This window comes from Drosophila sulfurigaster, chromosome 2R (genome assembly GCF_023558435.1).
Source record: "Drosophila sulfurigaster albostrigata strain 15112-1811.04 chromosome 2R, ASM2355843v2, whole genome shotgun sequence".
In the NCBI taxonomy this organism is placed as follows: domain Eukaryota; kingdom Metazoa; phylum Arthropoda; class Insecta; order Diptera; family Drosophilidae; genus Drosophila; species Drosophila sulfurigaster.
This window is the reverse complement of record NC_084882.1, coordinates 26,474,950-26,490,039: the sequence shown is the minus strand read 5'-3', so window position 1 is coordinate 26,490,039 and position 15,090 is coordinate 26,474,950. Positions and strand designations below refer to the sequence as shown.

Here is a 15,090-nt window from a genome sequence, read left to right as displayed (position 1 = left end):
TGTCTGTCTGTCCTTCTGTCCGTATTAACACCTAGATCTTAGATACTATACATTTTTTTCAACATCACTTGTTATGTTTGCAGGCAGATCAAGTTTGTTTCAAATTATTGGCGCGCAATATACAAATGTTTAATGTTTAGTATATTTAAATATTTTTGCAGCACACATACAGCACTTTTTTGCTTTTATTCAAAATAGGTAGCGGGTAGCTCACAGTCGAGCATAATCGTCTGTAACTTTCTTGCTTGTTTTTATATAATATTCAGCTTTTACGTTTTCTAAACCTACCTAAACTTGAAGGTTATAATTCACAAAAAGTACAAATACTTTTGTTAGTTGGTACACAGAAACAACACATTAGTTTTTATGGCTAATAAATTATTTTACATACCTCAACGTTTTGATTGTATGTTACAACACATTTAACAAGCGGACTCTGAGACGAGTAATAACCTACTGAAAGCACCAACCAAATAGTATATTTCAAATTTTGCCCCACCCACTACAAGCGTTATTTTAAAACTAGAGTCGTGAATTTTGGTAAATACAATAATAACTATAGTCATGGTGATTCCTGGTTTGGTTGCGATCAGTTAAAAATTGCGAAGTTATTAAAGAAATACTTTTGTATATGCAAAAACACCTATTTACTAGGGGTTTTAGTTGCTTTGGCTGATAATCTGGTATATTTTGCGTTCTTTAGAATATCTTGAATATAGTACCATATTAATATACTAAATATATCATTTTGAAATATTTATTTTAGTATTTTTGTGGTTTATTATTTTTGAATATTTGGAGAATATTACCGAAATATTTGGCTTTTATTCAAAATGGGTAGCGGGTATCTCACAGTCGAGCACACGCGACTGTATCTTTCTTACTTGTCATATATTGGGTTTGGTTAATACATTCAGTAGGTATTCAACTGTCTATGCCGATACGTCGTGTTGGTGACTATTCTGATTTGTATTTAAAATTGCAGAGAAGTAAATAATTTAAATTTAATAAATCGATTGCAACATTTAGAATACATCGGTAATGACATCACTTAAGTTTGACACTGATAACGACGCGACGTAAGAATGCGAATAAGAATAATACTCACATTCATAGTAGTGTTCTTACTTAATTATGTATTGTTTCAGCAATGCCGGTCCGCTTCGACGTCGTTCAAAGTTGTTGAAAACCCTATTTATAGGAGCTATTGTTATATTCGTGTTCATCGCAGTGGGTTTTGGCTATTGGATCTTTCCTACACATAATGAGCACAGCGTTTGCAACACCAATGAATGCAGAGATACTGCTTCTGTGGTGCTCAGCAAGATCAATCCACAGATTAATCCTTGTGATAACTTCTATGAGTTTACCTGCGGCACCTATGTCGACAACAAGATCATACCCGAAGACAAGACTAATATTGACACGTTTACCGAAATTGAAGACAAAGTTCAGGAGCAACTGAAGGACATTATAACAGCCGAACCACCTGAGGGTGCTCCAAAGCACTTTCGTCAACCGAACATGCTCTACAGAGCTTGCATGAATACAAGTGAGTATAATTTATTTACTGCACTCAGACATAACATTTGTATCCCATCAACAGCTCGGATTGAATCGCTGGGCTCCATACCCATTACTACAATTGCGAATTCCATGGGTGGTTGGCCTCTGATCGTGGGCGACAAGTGGGACGAGGATAATTGGACTTGGCAGGATCAAATAAAAAAGTTTCACAGAGGCGGTTTCAACATGAACTATATCATTAAGTTCTCTATTAAAGTTGACCTGCAGAACACCACTAAACGCATGATGACTGTAAGTAGTGCAATTAAGTTGCAATTAAATCTCATTGTTTTCTGTTCTTTAGTTGGATGTATCGGATTTGTTTTTGAGTCGGGAATATTTAGTTAAAGGTGTCAATGAGACTCTAGTGAGCGCCTATTACGACTACATGGTGGACATTGCTGTCCTCTTTGGTGCCAAGAAGGACGAAGCCAAGAAGCAGTTGTTGCAATCACTCGAATTCGAAATAGCGCTAGCTAATGTAAGATTTATAAATTTGTGTGCTTTAAGCCTAGTTGACTATAATTATCCTTCACTGTTTTCTTAGATATCCTGGCCCATCGAGAAGCGTCACAATTACTCCGAGCTTTATAATCTCCGCACTCCTCAGCAACTGAAGGCCGAATATCCCTACGTTGATTGGGTGGACTACATGAACGCCTTGCTGCCAGATGGACTCAGTGTTCAGGATAATGAAATTATAAACTTAATTGAGCCGCCATTCTTTGATCAATTGGGTAAATTGCTAGCTAAAACGCCAAAGCGTGTGATTGCCAACTATTTAATTTGGCGTCTTCATGAGTTCTCCCTAAGCTTTCTTAGCGAAGAGTTTCATACTCGTAGTCAAAAATATTATATGATCCTTTATGGGCATCAGGAACCGACGGCGCGCTGGAAGGAATGCGTCGATATAGTCAGCCAAATGTTAGCATTTGCAACAGTAGAAGATTGTTAATAGTAACTAATTTATTCTTAAATCAGCCTTAGCAAATCCGTTGCATCGATGTACGTTTCCAAGTATTTCAATGAAAACTCGAAGTCCAATGTCCTGGAAATGGTTACTAACATACGCAACGTATTCAACGAAATTCTTGATGAAGTCAACTGGATGGACGACAAGACGAGACTGGAGGCCAAGAATAAACTGCACAAAATGGCCACCTACATTGGCTACCTCGATGAGTTACTCGACAACGAAAAGCTCACCAAATACTACGAGAAACTTGAAATCGATCCTAATAATTATTTTAAATCTTATTTAGCCTTTAAAAATTTCAAACGAACTACATCTTCAACAAACTGCGATTGCCCGTCAACGAAACCAATTTGGCTGATCATGCCAAGACAACAGATGTGGGTGCATCCTATTCAGCCGAAGGAAACAGCATTTGTAAATACTCGAAGTGATTTTATATATACATATGTAGGACAAATATATAACTCTTTCTGCTTTTTAGATATTCCAGCTGGCATTTTACAGGGTGATTACTACAATGCCAATCGCCCAAATTACATGAATTTCGGTGCAATTGGCTATATCATTGGACATGAAATCTCTCATGGATTCGATGTTGATGGTCGACAGTTTGATGAAGAGGGCAACATGCGGGATTGGTGGCAACCAGATACACAGAAGGCGTATCTGCAGAAGGCTCAATGTATCATTGAACAGTATGGCAACTACACGGAACCAAAAACAGGATTAAAAGTATCGCAACTAGAATACCTCATACACCAGCGTGTTCTAACATTTTATGATGTGATGTCTTTCCAGTTAAACGGCATCAATACGCAGAGCGAGAATATTGCTGATAATGTTGGTATCAAGATGGCCTATAGAGCTTACCAACGTTGGGTGGAAAAGCACGGGGAAGAACAAAGGCTTCCTGGTCTAGACTATACACCACAGCAAATGTTTTGGATTTCGGTTGGTCAAACCTGTTGCACTAAGTATCGTAAGGAATATTTAGATTTTTTTGATTACAACAGACGGGCACTCACCATCGGAGTTTCGCGTATTGGGACCGCTGAGTAATTCAAAGGAATTTTCCAAAGACTTCCAATGCCCAGAAGGCTCACCAATGAATCCCGTGCATAAATGTGAAGTGTGGTAGATTTTATTCTATAAAAGATATATTTTATTCATTTTTTTTATTAAAGAGATGCATCATAATGAAATTCATGTTGTTATTAGTGTGTAGCATACTTTGCACATACCCGCTACCCATAGGGTAGAAGGGTGTTATAACTTTGTGCCAGGCATAAGGAGGCATCTTCGACCCTATAAGTTATATATATTCTTCATCATCGTCAACAGCCGAGACGATCGAGCCATGTCTGTCTGTCCGTTTGGCCGTATGAGCACCTAGATCTCAAAGACTATAAGAGATAGAGCTATAATTTTTTTCGCCAGCATTTATGATGTTTGAACGTAGATTTGCCCCCGCAAAGTCTAATTTTAACGCTGTTAGTTGTGATTCCTGAAAATTTTGTTCCGATCAGATAAAAATTATGGAAGTTATTAAAGTTATTAAAGAAACACTTTTCTATGGGTAAAAACGCTTACTTACTAGGGGTCTTAGTTGCTTTGGCTAACAATCTGGTATATTGTGTCATCTATGGTTTATTTTGAATGCGGTACTATATCGATATACCAAATATATAATTTGATATAGTTTTAGTATTTTTGTAGTATTTCCGGTATATTTTGAGAATAATACCGCAATATTTTGCTTTTATTCAAAATGGGTAGCGGGTATCTCACAGTCGACTGTAGCTTTCTTACTTGTTAATTGTATGCTACAGCACAATTAACAAACCGACTCTGAGACGAGTAATAATAATAATAATACCGAAAGCATCAACTAAATAGTATGTTTACAATTTGGCTCCACCTACTACAAGCGTAATTTTAAAACAAGAGTCGGGAATTTTGGTATATACAATAATACCTAAAGTCCATGGTGATTCCAGGTTTGGTTGCGATCACGAAAAAATTTTCGAAGTTATTAAAGAAATACTTTTGTATGGGCAAAAACGCTTACTGGGGGTCTTAGTTGCTGACAATTTGGTATATTGGCTATCTTGAATGTATTAATATACCAAATATATCATTTTGAAATATTTATTTTAGTATTTTTGAGGTATATTATTTTTGTATATTTTAAGAATATTACCGAAATATTTGGCTTTTATTCAAAATGGGTAGCGGGTATCTCACAGTCGTGCACACTCGACTGTATCTTTCTTACTTCTCATACATATATTGGGTTTGGTTGATACATTCAGTAGGTATTCAACTGCCGACATGTCGTGTTGGTGACTATTCTGAATTGTATTTTAAATTGCAGTGAAGTAAAGAATTCAAATTTAATATATCGGTTGCATCATTTATAACACATCAGTAATGACATCACTTAAGTTTGACACTGATAACGACGCGACGTAAGAAAGCGAATGAGAATAATACTCACATTCATAGTAGTGTTCTTACTTAATTATGTTTTGTTTCAGCAATGCCGGTCCGCCTCGACATCGTTCAAAGTTGTTGAAAACTCTATTTATAGGAGTTATTATTGTATTCGTATTAGTCGCAGTGGGTTTGGGCTATTGGATCTTTCCTACACACAATGAACACAGCGTTTGCATTACCAAGGAATGCAGAGACACAGCTTCTGTGGTACTCAGCAAGATCAACCCACAGATTAATCCCTGTGATAACTTCTATGAGTTTACCTGCGGCACCTACGTCGACAACATGATCATACCCGAAGACAAGACTAATATTGACACGTTCACCGATATTGTCGAGAAAGTTCAGAAGCAACTGAAGGATATTATAACAGCCGAACCCCTAAGAGCGCTCCTAAGCACTTTCGTCAACCGAACATGCTCTACAAAGCTTGCATGAATACAAGTGAGTATAATTTATTTACTGCACTCACACATAACATTTGTATCCCATCATCAGCTCGGATTGAATCACTGGGCTCCATACCCATTACTACAATTGCGAATTCCATGGGTGGTTGGCCACTGATCGTGGGCGACAAATGGGACGAGGACAATTGGACTTGGCAGGATCAAATAAAAAAGTTTCACAGAGGCGGCTTCAGAATGGACTACATCATTAAGTTCTCTATTGACGTCGATCTGCAGAACACCACTAAACGTATGATGTCTGTAAGTATTGCAATTAAGTTCCAACTAAATCTCATTGTTTTCTGTTCTTTAGTTGGATGTATCGGACTCATTTTTGAGTCGGGAATATCTAGTTAAAGGTTTCAATGAGACTTTAGTAAGCGCCTATTACGACTACATGGTGGATATTGCTGTCCTCTTTGGTGCCAAGAAGGACGAAGCCAAGAAGCAGTTGCTGCGATCGCTCGAATTTGAAATAGCGCTAGCTAATGTAAGATTTATAAATTTGTATGCCTTAAGCCTAGTTGACTATAATTATCTATTCTTAGATATCCTGGCCCATCGAGAAGCGTCACAATTACTCCGAGCTTTATAATCTCCGCAGTCCTCAGCAACTGAAGGCCGAATATCCCTACGTTGATTGGGTGGACTATATGAACGCCCTGTTACCAGAGGGTCTCAGTGTTCAGGTTGATGAAATTATAAACTTAATTGAGCCGCCATTCTTTGATCAGTTGGGTAAATTGCTAGCTAAAACGCCAAAGCGTGTGATTGCCAACTATTTAATGTGGCGTATTCATGAGTTCTCCCTAAGCTATCTTAGCGAAAAGTTTCATAATCGGAAAGAAAAATATTATATGACAGTTGATGGGCATCAGGAGCCGAAGGCACGCTGGAAGGAATGCGTCGATATAGTCAGCGAGAGGTTAGCATTTGCAATAGTAGAAGATTGTTAATACATAGTAAATAATTCATTTTTAAATCAGCCTTGGCATATCCGTTGCATCGATGTACGTTACCAAGCATTTCGAAGTGAACTCGAAATCCAGTGTCCTGGAAATGGTTACTAACATACGCAACGTATTCAACGAAATTCTTGATGAAGTCAACTGGATGGACGACAAGACGAGACTGGAGGCCAAAAATAAACTGCACAAAATGGCGACCTACATTGGCTATCTCGATGAGTTACTCGACAACGAAAAGCTCACCAAATACTACGAGAAACTTGAAATCGATCCTAATAATTATTTAAAATCCTATTTAGCCTTTAACATATTTCAAACGAACTGCATCTTCAACAAACTGCGATTGCCCGTCAACAAAACCGACTTGGCTGATGATGCCCATTCAACAGAAGTGAATGCATCTTATTCACCGGACGGAAACAGCATACGTAAATACTAGAAATGATTTTACATATATGTAGGACAAATATATAACTAAAAATCTGCTTTTTAGATTTTCCAGCTGTCATTTTACAGGGTGATTTCTACAATGCCAATCGCCCAAATTACATGAATTTCGGTGCAATTGGCTATTTCATTGGACATGAAATCTCTCATGGATTCGATGTTGATGGTCGACAGTTTGATGAAGAGGGCAACATGCGGGATTGGTGGCAACCGAACACAAAGAAAGCATATCTGCAGAAGGCCCAATGCATCACTGAACAGTATGGCAACTATACGGAACCAAAAACAGGATTAAAAGTATTGCAACTAAAATAACTGATACACCTGCGTGTTCTTACATTTTATTATGTATCTTTCCAGTTAAACGGCATCAAGACGCAGAGTGAGAATATTGCTGATAATGTTGCTATCAAGATGGCGTATAGAGCTTACAAACGTTGGGTGGAAAAGTACGGGGAAGAACAAAGGCTTCCTGGTCTAGACTATACACCACAGCAAATGTTTTGGATTTCGGTTGGTCAAACCTGTTGCACTAAGAATCGTAAGGAATATTTAGAATTTGTGATTACAACAGACGTGCATTCGCCATCGGAGTTTCGCGTATTGGGACCGCTGAGTAATTCAAAGGAATTTTCCAAAGACTTCCAATGCCCAGAAGGCTCACCAATGAATCCCGTGCATAAATGTGAAGTATGGTAGATTTTATAATATAAGTGTTTGCATAAAAAATGTATTTAATTCACTTTGTTATTAAAGAGATGCAGCTATTATTGTCAAAATGAAATTCATGTTGTTGGTGTGTAGCATACTTTCCGGTCAATACGATGCAATCATATGCAAAATCTGTGGCAAAATTGCCGTTTAAGAACGAAAAAGAAAAATGTTCGATATATTCAAGGAAAGAAACAATTTGCCTGTTATTTGTTGCTCACTCAGTATTAAATAGATTTGAATATCTTATGTATTACATATACATACATATGTATATGTTAAGTATAAGAGTTAAGTATAAGAGCAGCACCACATACAGACGGACTAAGCCACATATATGCGCTCTCGAAAATCACTACCTTATTATATATTTATTATTATATATTAGGTTGATCATCAAATGACATTTGTGTTTGGTTGGTACATTCAGTAGGTATTCACGTGTCTATGCTGAAACGTCGTGTTGTTGACTATTGTGAATTGTTGATATAAATATATTTATAAACATTTAGAAGTAGTTCATCTTTTAAAGTATGTATATACATATGTATGTATTTTATCGATTTCTAAAAATATTCTTTATTGTTAGTAATTAGTGTATCATAGATCGAAATAATATTCATCAACTTTTATATTTTAAATTACAGTGAAGAAAAGAATTTAAATTTAATAAATCGATTGCAACATTCCTAACATAGGGGTAATGACTTCACTTAAGTTTGATATTGATAACGACGAGAGGTAAGAATGAGGCATAACACTCCCATTCATAGTAGTGTTCTTACTTAATTATGTTTTGTTTCAGCAATGCCGGTCCGCCTCGACTTCGTTCAAAGTTGTTGAAACCCCTATTTATAGGAGCTATTATTGTATTCGTATTAGTCGCAGTGGGTTTTGGCTGTTGGATCTTTCCTACACTCAATGAGCCCAGCGTTTGCATTACCAAGGAGTGCAGAGACACAGCTTCTGTGGTACTCAGCAAGATCAACCCACAGATTAATCCCTGTGATAACTTCTATGAGTTTACCTGCGGCACCTACGTCGACAACATGATCATACCCGAAGACAAGACTAATATTGACACGTTCACCGATATTGTCGAGAAAGTTCAGAAGCAACTGAAGGATATTATAACAGCCGAACCCCCTAAGAGCGCTCCTAAGCACTTTCGTCAACCGAACATGCTCTACAAAGCTTGCATGAATACAAGTGAGTATAATTTATTTACAACATTTAACATTTGTATCTCATCATCAGCTCGGATTGAATCACTGGGCTCCATACCCATTACTACAATTGCGAATTCCATGGGTGGTTGGCCTTTGATCGTGGGCGACAAGTGGGACGAGGATAAGTGGACTTGGCAGGATCAAATAAAAAAGTTTCACAGAGGCGGCTTCAGAATGGACTACATCATTAAGTTCTCTATTGACGTTGATCTGCAGAACACCACTAAACGTATGATGCAATTAAGTTGCAACTAAATTTTATTGTTTTCTGTTCTTTAGTTGGATGTATCGGACTCGTTTTTGAGTCGGGAATATCTAGTTAAAGGTTTCAATGAGACTCTAGTAAGCGCCTATTACGACTACATGGTGGATATTGCTGTCCTCTTTGGTGCCAAGAAGGATGAAGCCAAGAAGCAGTTGTTGCAATCACTCGAATTCGAAATAGCGCTGGCCAATGTAAGACTTTTAAAATTGTATGTTTTAAACCTAGTTGACTATAATTATATATTCTTAGATATCCTGGCCCATCGAGAAGCGTCGCAATCTCTCCGAACTTTATAATCTCCGCACTCCTCAGCAACTGAAGGCCGAATATCCCTACGTTGATTGGGTGGACTATATGAACGCCCTGTTACCAGAGGGTCTCAGTGTTCAGGTTGATGAAATTATAAACTTAATTGAGCCGCCATTCTTTGATCAGTTGGGTAAATTGCTAGCTAAAACGCCAAAGCGTGTGATTGCCAACTATTTAATGTGGCGCATTCATGAGTTTTCCCTAAGCTATCTTAGCGAAGAGTTTCATTCTCGAGAAGAAAAATATTATATGACAGTTGATGGGCATCAAGAATCGAAGGCGCGCTGGAAGGAGTGCGTCGATATGGTCAGCGAGAGGTTAGCATTTGCAATAGTAGAAGATAGTTAAAAGTAACTAATTTATTCTTAAATCAGCCTTGACATATCCGTTGCATCGATGTACGTTCCCAAGCATTTCGATGTGAACTCGAAGTCCAGTGTCCTGGAAATGGTTACTAACATACGGAACGTATTCAACGAAATCCTTGATAAAGTCAACTGGATGGACGACAAGACGAGACTGGAGGCCAAGAATAAACTGCACCAAAATGGCCACCTACATTGGCTATCCCGATGAGTTACTCGACAACGAAAAGCTCACCAAATACTACGAGAAACTTAAAATCGATCCTAATAATTATTTAAAATCCAATTTAGCCTTAAACATATTTAACACGAACTACATCTTCAACAAACTGCGATTGCCCGTCAACAAAACCGATTGGGTTGAATATGCCCAGTCAACAACCGTGAATGCATTCTATTCACTCGACGGGAACAACATACGTAAATACTAGAAATGATTCTTTATATATATAACTAAAAATCTTTCTGCTTTTTAGAGTTTCCAGCTGGCATTTTACAGGGTGATTTCTACAATGCCAATCGCCCAAAGTACATTAATTTCGGTGCAATTGGCTATTTCATTGGTCATGAAGTCATTCATGGATTCGATGTTGATGGTCGACAGATTGATGAAGAGGGCAATATGCGGGATTGGTGGCAACCGAACACAAAGAAGGCATATCTGCAGAAGGCCAAATGCATCATTGAACAGTATGGCAACTATACGGAACCAAAAACAGGATTAAAAGTATCTCAATTAAAATACCTCATACATGAGTATGAATTAACATTTTACTATGTGTCTCTTCAGTTGAACGGTATCAATACGCAGAGCGAGAACATTGCTGATAATGTTGGTATCAAGATGGCCTATAGAGCTTACCATCGATGGGTGGAAAAGCACGGTGCAGAACAAAGGCTGCCTGGTCTGGACTATACACCACAGCAAATGTTTTGGATTTCGGTTGGGCAAACCTGGTGCACTAAGTATCGTAAGGAATTTTTAGATTTATTGATTACAACAAACGAGCATTCACCATCGGAGTTTCGCGTATTGGGACCGCTGAGAAATTCAATAGAATTTTCCAAAGATTTCCAATGCCCAGAAGGCTCACCAATGAATCCCGTGCATAAATGTGAAGTTTGGTAGATTTTATTTTATAAAAAATATATTTTATTAATTTTTTTATTAAAGAGATGCAGTTATTATTGTCATAATGAAATTCATGTTGTTATTAGTGTGCATACTTTGCACATACTTTGCACATATCCGCTACCCATAGGGACGAAGGGTATTATAGCTTTGTGCCAGGCATAAGGAGGCATCTTCGACCCTATAAGTCATATATATTCTTGATCAGCGTCAACAGCCGAGACGATCGAGCCATGACTGCCTGTCCGTCTGGCTGTCTGTCCGTATGAACACCTAGATCTCAAAGACTATAAGAGATAGAGCTATAATTTTTTTCGACAGCATTTATGATGTTTGCACGTAGATCAAGTTTGTCAAAACTTTTTGCCATGCCCACTTCCCCCCCCCCGAGAAGTGTAATTTTAAAGCTGTGAATTGTGATTCCTGAAAATTTTGATGCGATCAGATAAAAATTGTGGAAGTTTTTAAAGAAACACTTTTGTATGGGCAAAAACGCTTACTTACTAGCGGTCTTAGTTGCTTTGGCTGACAATCTGGTATATTGTGCCGTCTGTGGTATATTTTGAATGTGGCATTACATCGATATACCAAATATATAATTTGATATAGTTTTAGTATTTTTGTAGTATTTTCGTATATTTTGAGAATAATATCGCAATATTTTGCTTCTATTCAAAATAAATAGCGGGTATCTCGCAGTCGAGCTCACTCAACTGTAGCTTTCTTACTTGTTAATTGTATGCTACAGCACAATTAATTGTATACTACAGCACAATTAACAAGCGGACTCTGAGACGAGTAATAACCTACCGAAACTAAATAGTACGTTTAAAATAGTATGTTTTAAAGCAAGAGTCGGGAATTTTGGTATATACAATAATACCTAAAGTCATGGTGATTCCTGGTTTGATTGATCAGAAAAAAATTTTCGAAGTTATTAAAAAAATACTTTTGTTTGGGCAAAACGCTTACTTACTAGGGGTCTTAGTTGGTTTGGCTGACAATCTGGTATATTTTGCGCTCTACAGTATATCTTGAATGAATATACCAAATATATCATTTTGGAATATTTATTTTAGTTTTTTTGTGGTATATTATTTTTGTATATTTTGAGAATATTACCGAAATATTTGGCTTTTATTCAAAATGGGTAGCGGGTATCTCACAGTCGAGTACACTCGACTGTATCTTTCTTACTTGTCATATATTGACTTTGCTTGGTACATTCAGTAGGTATTCAACTGTCTATGCCGACATGTCGTGTTGGTGACTATTCTGACTTGTATTTTAAATTGCAGTGAAGTAAAGAATTCAAATTTAATATATCGGTTGCATCATTTATAACACATCAGTAATGACATCACTTAAGTTTGACACTGATAACGAGGCGACGTAAGAATGCGAATGAGAATAATACTCACATTCATAGTAGTGTTCTTACTTAATTATGTATTGTTTCAGCAATGTCGATCCGCCTCGACATCGTTCAAAGTTGTTGAAAGCCCTATTTATAGGAGCTATTGTTATATTCGTATTCATCGCAGTGGGTTTGGGCTATTGGATCTTTCCTACACACAATGAGCACAGCGTTTGCAACACCAATGAATGCAGAGATACTGCTTCTGTGGTGCTCAGCAAGATCAACCCACAGATTAATCCCTGTGATAACTTCTATGAGTTTACCTGCGGCACTTACGTTGACAAGAGTATCATACCTAAAGACAAGACTTATATTGACACGTTCACCGATATTGTCGAGAAAGTTCAGAAGCAACTGAAGGATATTATCACTGCTGAACCACCTGAGGGTGCTCCTAAGCACTTTCGTCAACCGAACATGCTCTACAAAGCTTGCATGAATACAAGTGAGTATAATTTATTTACTGCACTCAGACATAACATTTGTATCCCATCATCAGCTCGGATTGAATCACTGGGCTCCATACCCATTACTACAATTGCGAATTCCATGGGTGGTTGGCCTTTGATCGTGGGCGACAAGTGGGACGAGGATAAGTGGACTTGGCAGGATCAAATAAAAAAGTTTCACAGAGGCGGCTTCAGAATGGACTACATCATTAAGTTCTCTATTGACGTTGATCTGCAGAACACCACTAAACGTATGATGACTGTAAGTAATGCAATTAAGTTGCAACTAAATCTCATTGTTTTCTGTTCTTTAGTTGGATGTATCGGACTCGTTTTTGAGTCGGGAATATCTAGTTAAAGGTGTCAATGAGACTCTAGTGAGCGCCTATTACGACTACATGGTGGATATTGCTGTCCTCTTTGGTGCCAAGAAGGACGAAGCCAAGAAGCAGTTGTTGCGATCGCTCGAATTCGAAATAGCGCTAGCTAATGTAAAATTTATAAATTTGTATGCTTTAAGCCAAGTTGACTATAATTATCTATTCTTAGATATCCTGGCCCATCGAGAAGCGTCACAATTACTCCGAGCTTTATAATCTCCGCACTCCTCAGCAACTGAATGCCGAATATCCTTACGTTGATTGGGTGGACTACATGAACGCCTTGTTACCAGAGGGTCTCAGTGTTCAGGTTGATGAAATTATAAACATAATTGAGAAGCCATTCTTTGATCAGTTGGGTAAATTGCTAGCTAAAACGCCAAAGCGTGTGATTGCCAACTATTTAATGTGGCGCATTCATGAGTTCTCCCTAAGCTATCTTAGCGAAGAGTTTCATTCTCGAGAAGAAAAATATTATATGACAGTTGATGGGCATCAAGAATCGAAGGCGCGCTGGAAGGAGTGCGTCGATATGGTCAGCGAGAGGTTAGCATTTGCAATAGTAGAAGATTGTTAAAAGTAACTAATTTATTCTTAAATCAGCCTTGACATATCCGTTGCATCGATGTACGTTCCCAAGCATTTCGATGAGAACTCGAAGTCCAGTGTCCTGGAAATGGTTATTAACATACGCAACGTATTCAACGAAATCCTTGATAAAGTCAACTGGATGGACGACAAGACGAGACTGGAGGCCAAGAATAAACTGCACAAAATGGCCACCTACATTGGCTATCCCGATGAGTTACTCGACAACGAAAAGCTCACCAAATACTACGAGAAACTTGAAATCGATCCTAATAATTATTTTAAATCTTATTTAGCCTTTAACAAATTTCAAACGAACTACATCTTCAACAAACTACGATTGCCCGTCAACAAAACCGATTTGGCTGATCATGCCAAGACAACAGATGTGGATGCATCCTATTCAGCCGAGGGGAAACAGCATACGTAAATACTAGAAATGATTTTATATATATGTTGGACAAATATATAACTGAAAATCTTTCTGCTTTATAGATTTTCCAGCTGGCATTTTACAGGGTGATTTCTACAATGCCAATCGCCCAAATTACATGAATTTCGGTGCAATTGGCTATTTCATTGGTCATGAAGTCTCTCATGGATTCGACGTTGAGGGTCGACAGTTTGATGAAGAGGGCAACATGCGGGATTGGTGGCAATCGGACACAAAGAAGGCATATCTGCAGAAGGCTCAATGCATCACTGAACAGTATGGCAACTATACGGAACCAAAAACAGGATTAAAAGTATCGCAACTAAAATAACTGATGCACCAGCATGCTCTAACATTTTATTATGTGTCTTTTTAGTTAAACGGCATCAATACGCAGAGCGAGAATATTGCTGATAATGTTGGTATCAAGATGGCCTATAAAGCTTACCAACATTGGGTGGAAAAGCACGGAGCAGAACAAAGGCTCCTTGGGCTAGACTATACACCACAGCAAATGTTTTGGATTTCGGTTGCTCAAACCTGGTGCACTAAGGTTCGTAAGGAATACTTAGATTATGTGATTACAATAGACGGGCATTCGCCATCGGAGTTTCGCGTATTGGGACCGCTTAGTAATTCAAAGGAATTTTCCAAAGACTTCCAATGCCCAGAAGACTCACCAATGAATCCCGTGCATAAATGTGAAGTGTGGTAGTCTCTAAATATTTGGTTTAAACTGAAATAATAATTGACGTGTATCAGTGTAGTACACTGTTTACTTGATCATTCATTTTTATTCAAAAGGTCGAGTGTTCTCGACTGTGTATGTCCGCTACCTATTGCGAATATACAAAATTCTTTAAAAATACCAAATTAATATGCCGCAAAAATGCAAAAAAAAAGCTTA

At 37.8% G+C, this 15,090-nt stretch overlaps 3 protein-coding genes and 1 pseudogene across 4 annotated transcripts; all 4 read left to right on the top strand.

Annotated features, from left to right (window-relative positions):
• The first annotated feature begins 916 nt into the window (after positions 1–916).
• Positions 917–3,727, top strand: LOC133836557 (neprilysin-2-like). Its single transcript, XM_062267126.1, is given in 10 exon segments — positions 917–1,079; positions 1,149–1,552; positions 1,607–1,818; positions 1,871–2,047; positions 2,114–2,490; positions 2,548–2,834; positions 2,837–2,956; positions 3,024–3,274; positions 3,341–3,538; positions 3,540–3,727. Coding segments are annotated over 10 exon segments (2,205 nt in total). The 5' UTR covers positions 917–1,041; the 3' UTR covers positions 3,681–3,727.
• Positions 3,728–4,867: 1,140 nt separating this feature from the next.
• Positions 4,868–7,790, top strand: LOC133836558 (neprilysin-2-like). Its single transcript, XM_062267127.1, is given in 9 exon segments — positions 4,868–5,010; positions 5,080–5,414; positions 5,417–5,482; positions 5,537–5,748; positions 5,801–5,977; positions 6,036–6,412; positions 6,474–6,883; positions 6,949–7,199; positions 7,263–7,790. Coding segments are annotated over 9 exon segments (2,205 nt in total). The 5' UTR covers positions 4,868–4,972; the 3' UTR covers positions 7,602–7,790.
• Positions 7,791–7,960: 170 nt separating this feature from the next.
• On the top strand, positions 7,961–10,947 carry LOC133836556 (neprilysin-2-like; annotated as a pseudogene).
• Positions 10,948–12,149: 1,202 nt separating this feature from the next.
• On the top strand, positions 12,150–14,898 carry LOC133836559 (neprilysin-2-like). Of its 2 annotated transcripts, XM_062267130.1 has the most exons (8): positions 12,153–12,305; positions 12,375–12,778; positions 12,833–13,044; positions 13,097–13,273; positions 13,332–13,708; positions 13,766–14,167; positions 14,238–14,496; positions 14,560–14,898. In XM_062267130.1, exons 1-8 carry the CDS (start codon positions 12,268–12,270, stop codon positions 14,896–14,898), a joined length of 2,208 nt encoding a protein of 735 aa, XP_062123114.1. In that variant the 5' UTR covers positions 12,153–12,267. The 2 variants fall into 2 exon arrangements, with proteins under 2 accessions (XP_062123113.1, XP_062123114.1); XM_062267129.1 differs by lacking the exon at positions 14,560–14,898 and having other exon boundaries at positions 12,150–12,305; positions 13,766–14,176; positions 14,246–14,338.
• The last annotated feature ends 192 nt before the right edge of the window (positions 14,899–15,090 follow it).

What these genes read in the sequence shown, in the direction of transcription:
- LOC133836559 (XM_062267130.1), top strand. Translation starts at nt 12,268, where the DNA reads ATGACATCACTTAAGTTTGACACTGATAACGAGGCGAC. An exon ending in TCGAAATAGCGCTAGCTAAT is followed by an intron (nt 13,274 to 13,331) that starts GTAAAATTTATA and finishes ATCTATTCTTAG; the next exon opens with ATATCCTGGCCCATCGAGAA. An exon ending in AACCAAAAACAGGATTAAAA is followed by an intron (nt 14,497 to 14,559) that starts GTATCGCAACTA and finishes GTGTCTTTTTAG; the next exon opens with TTAAACGGCATCAATACGCA.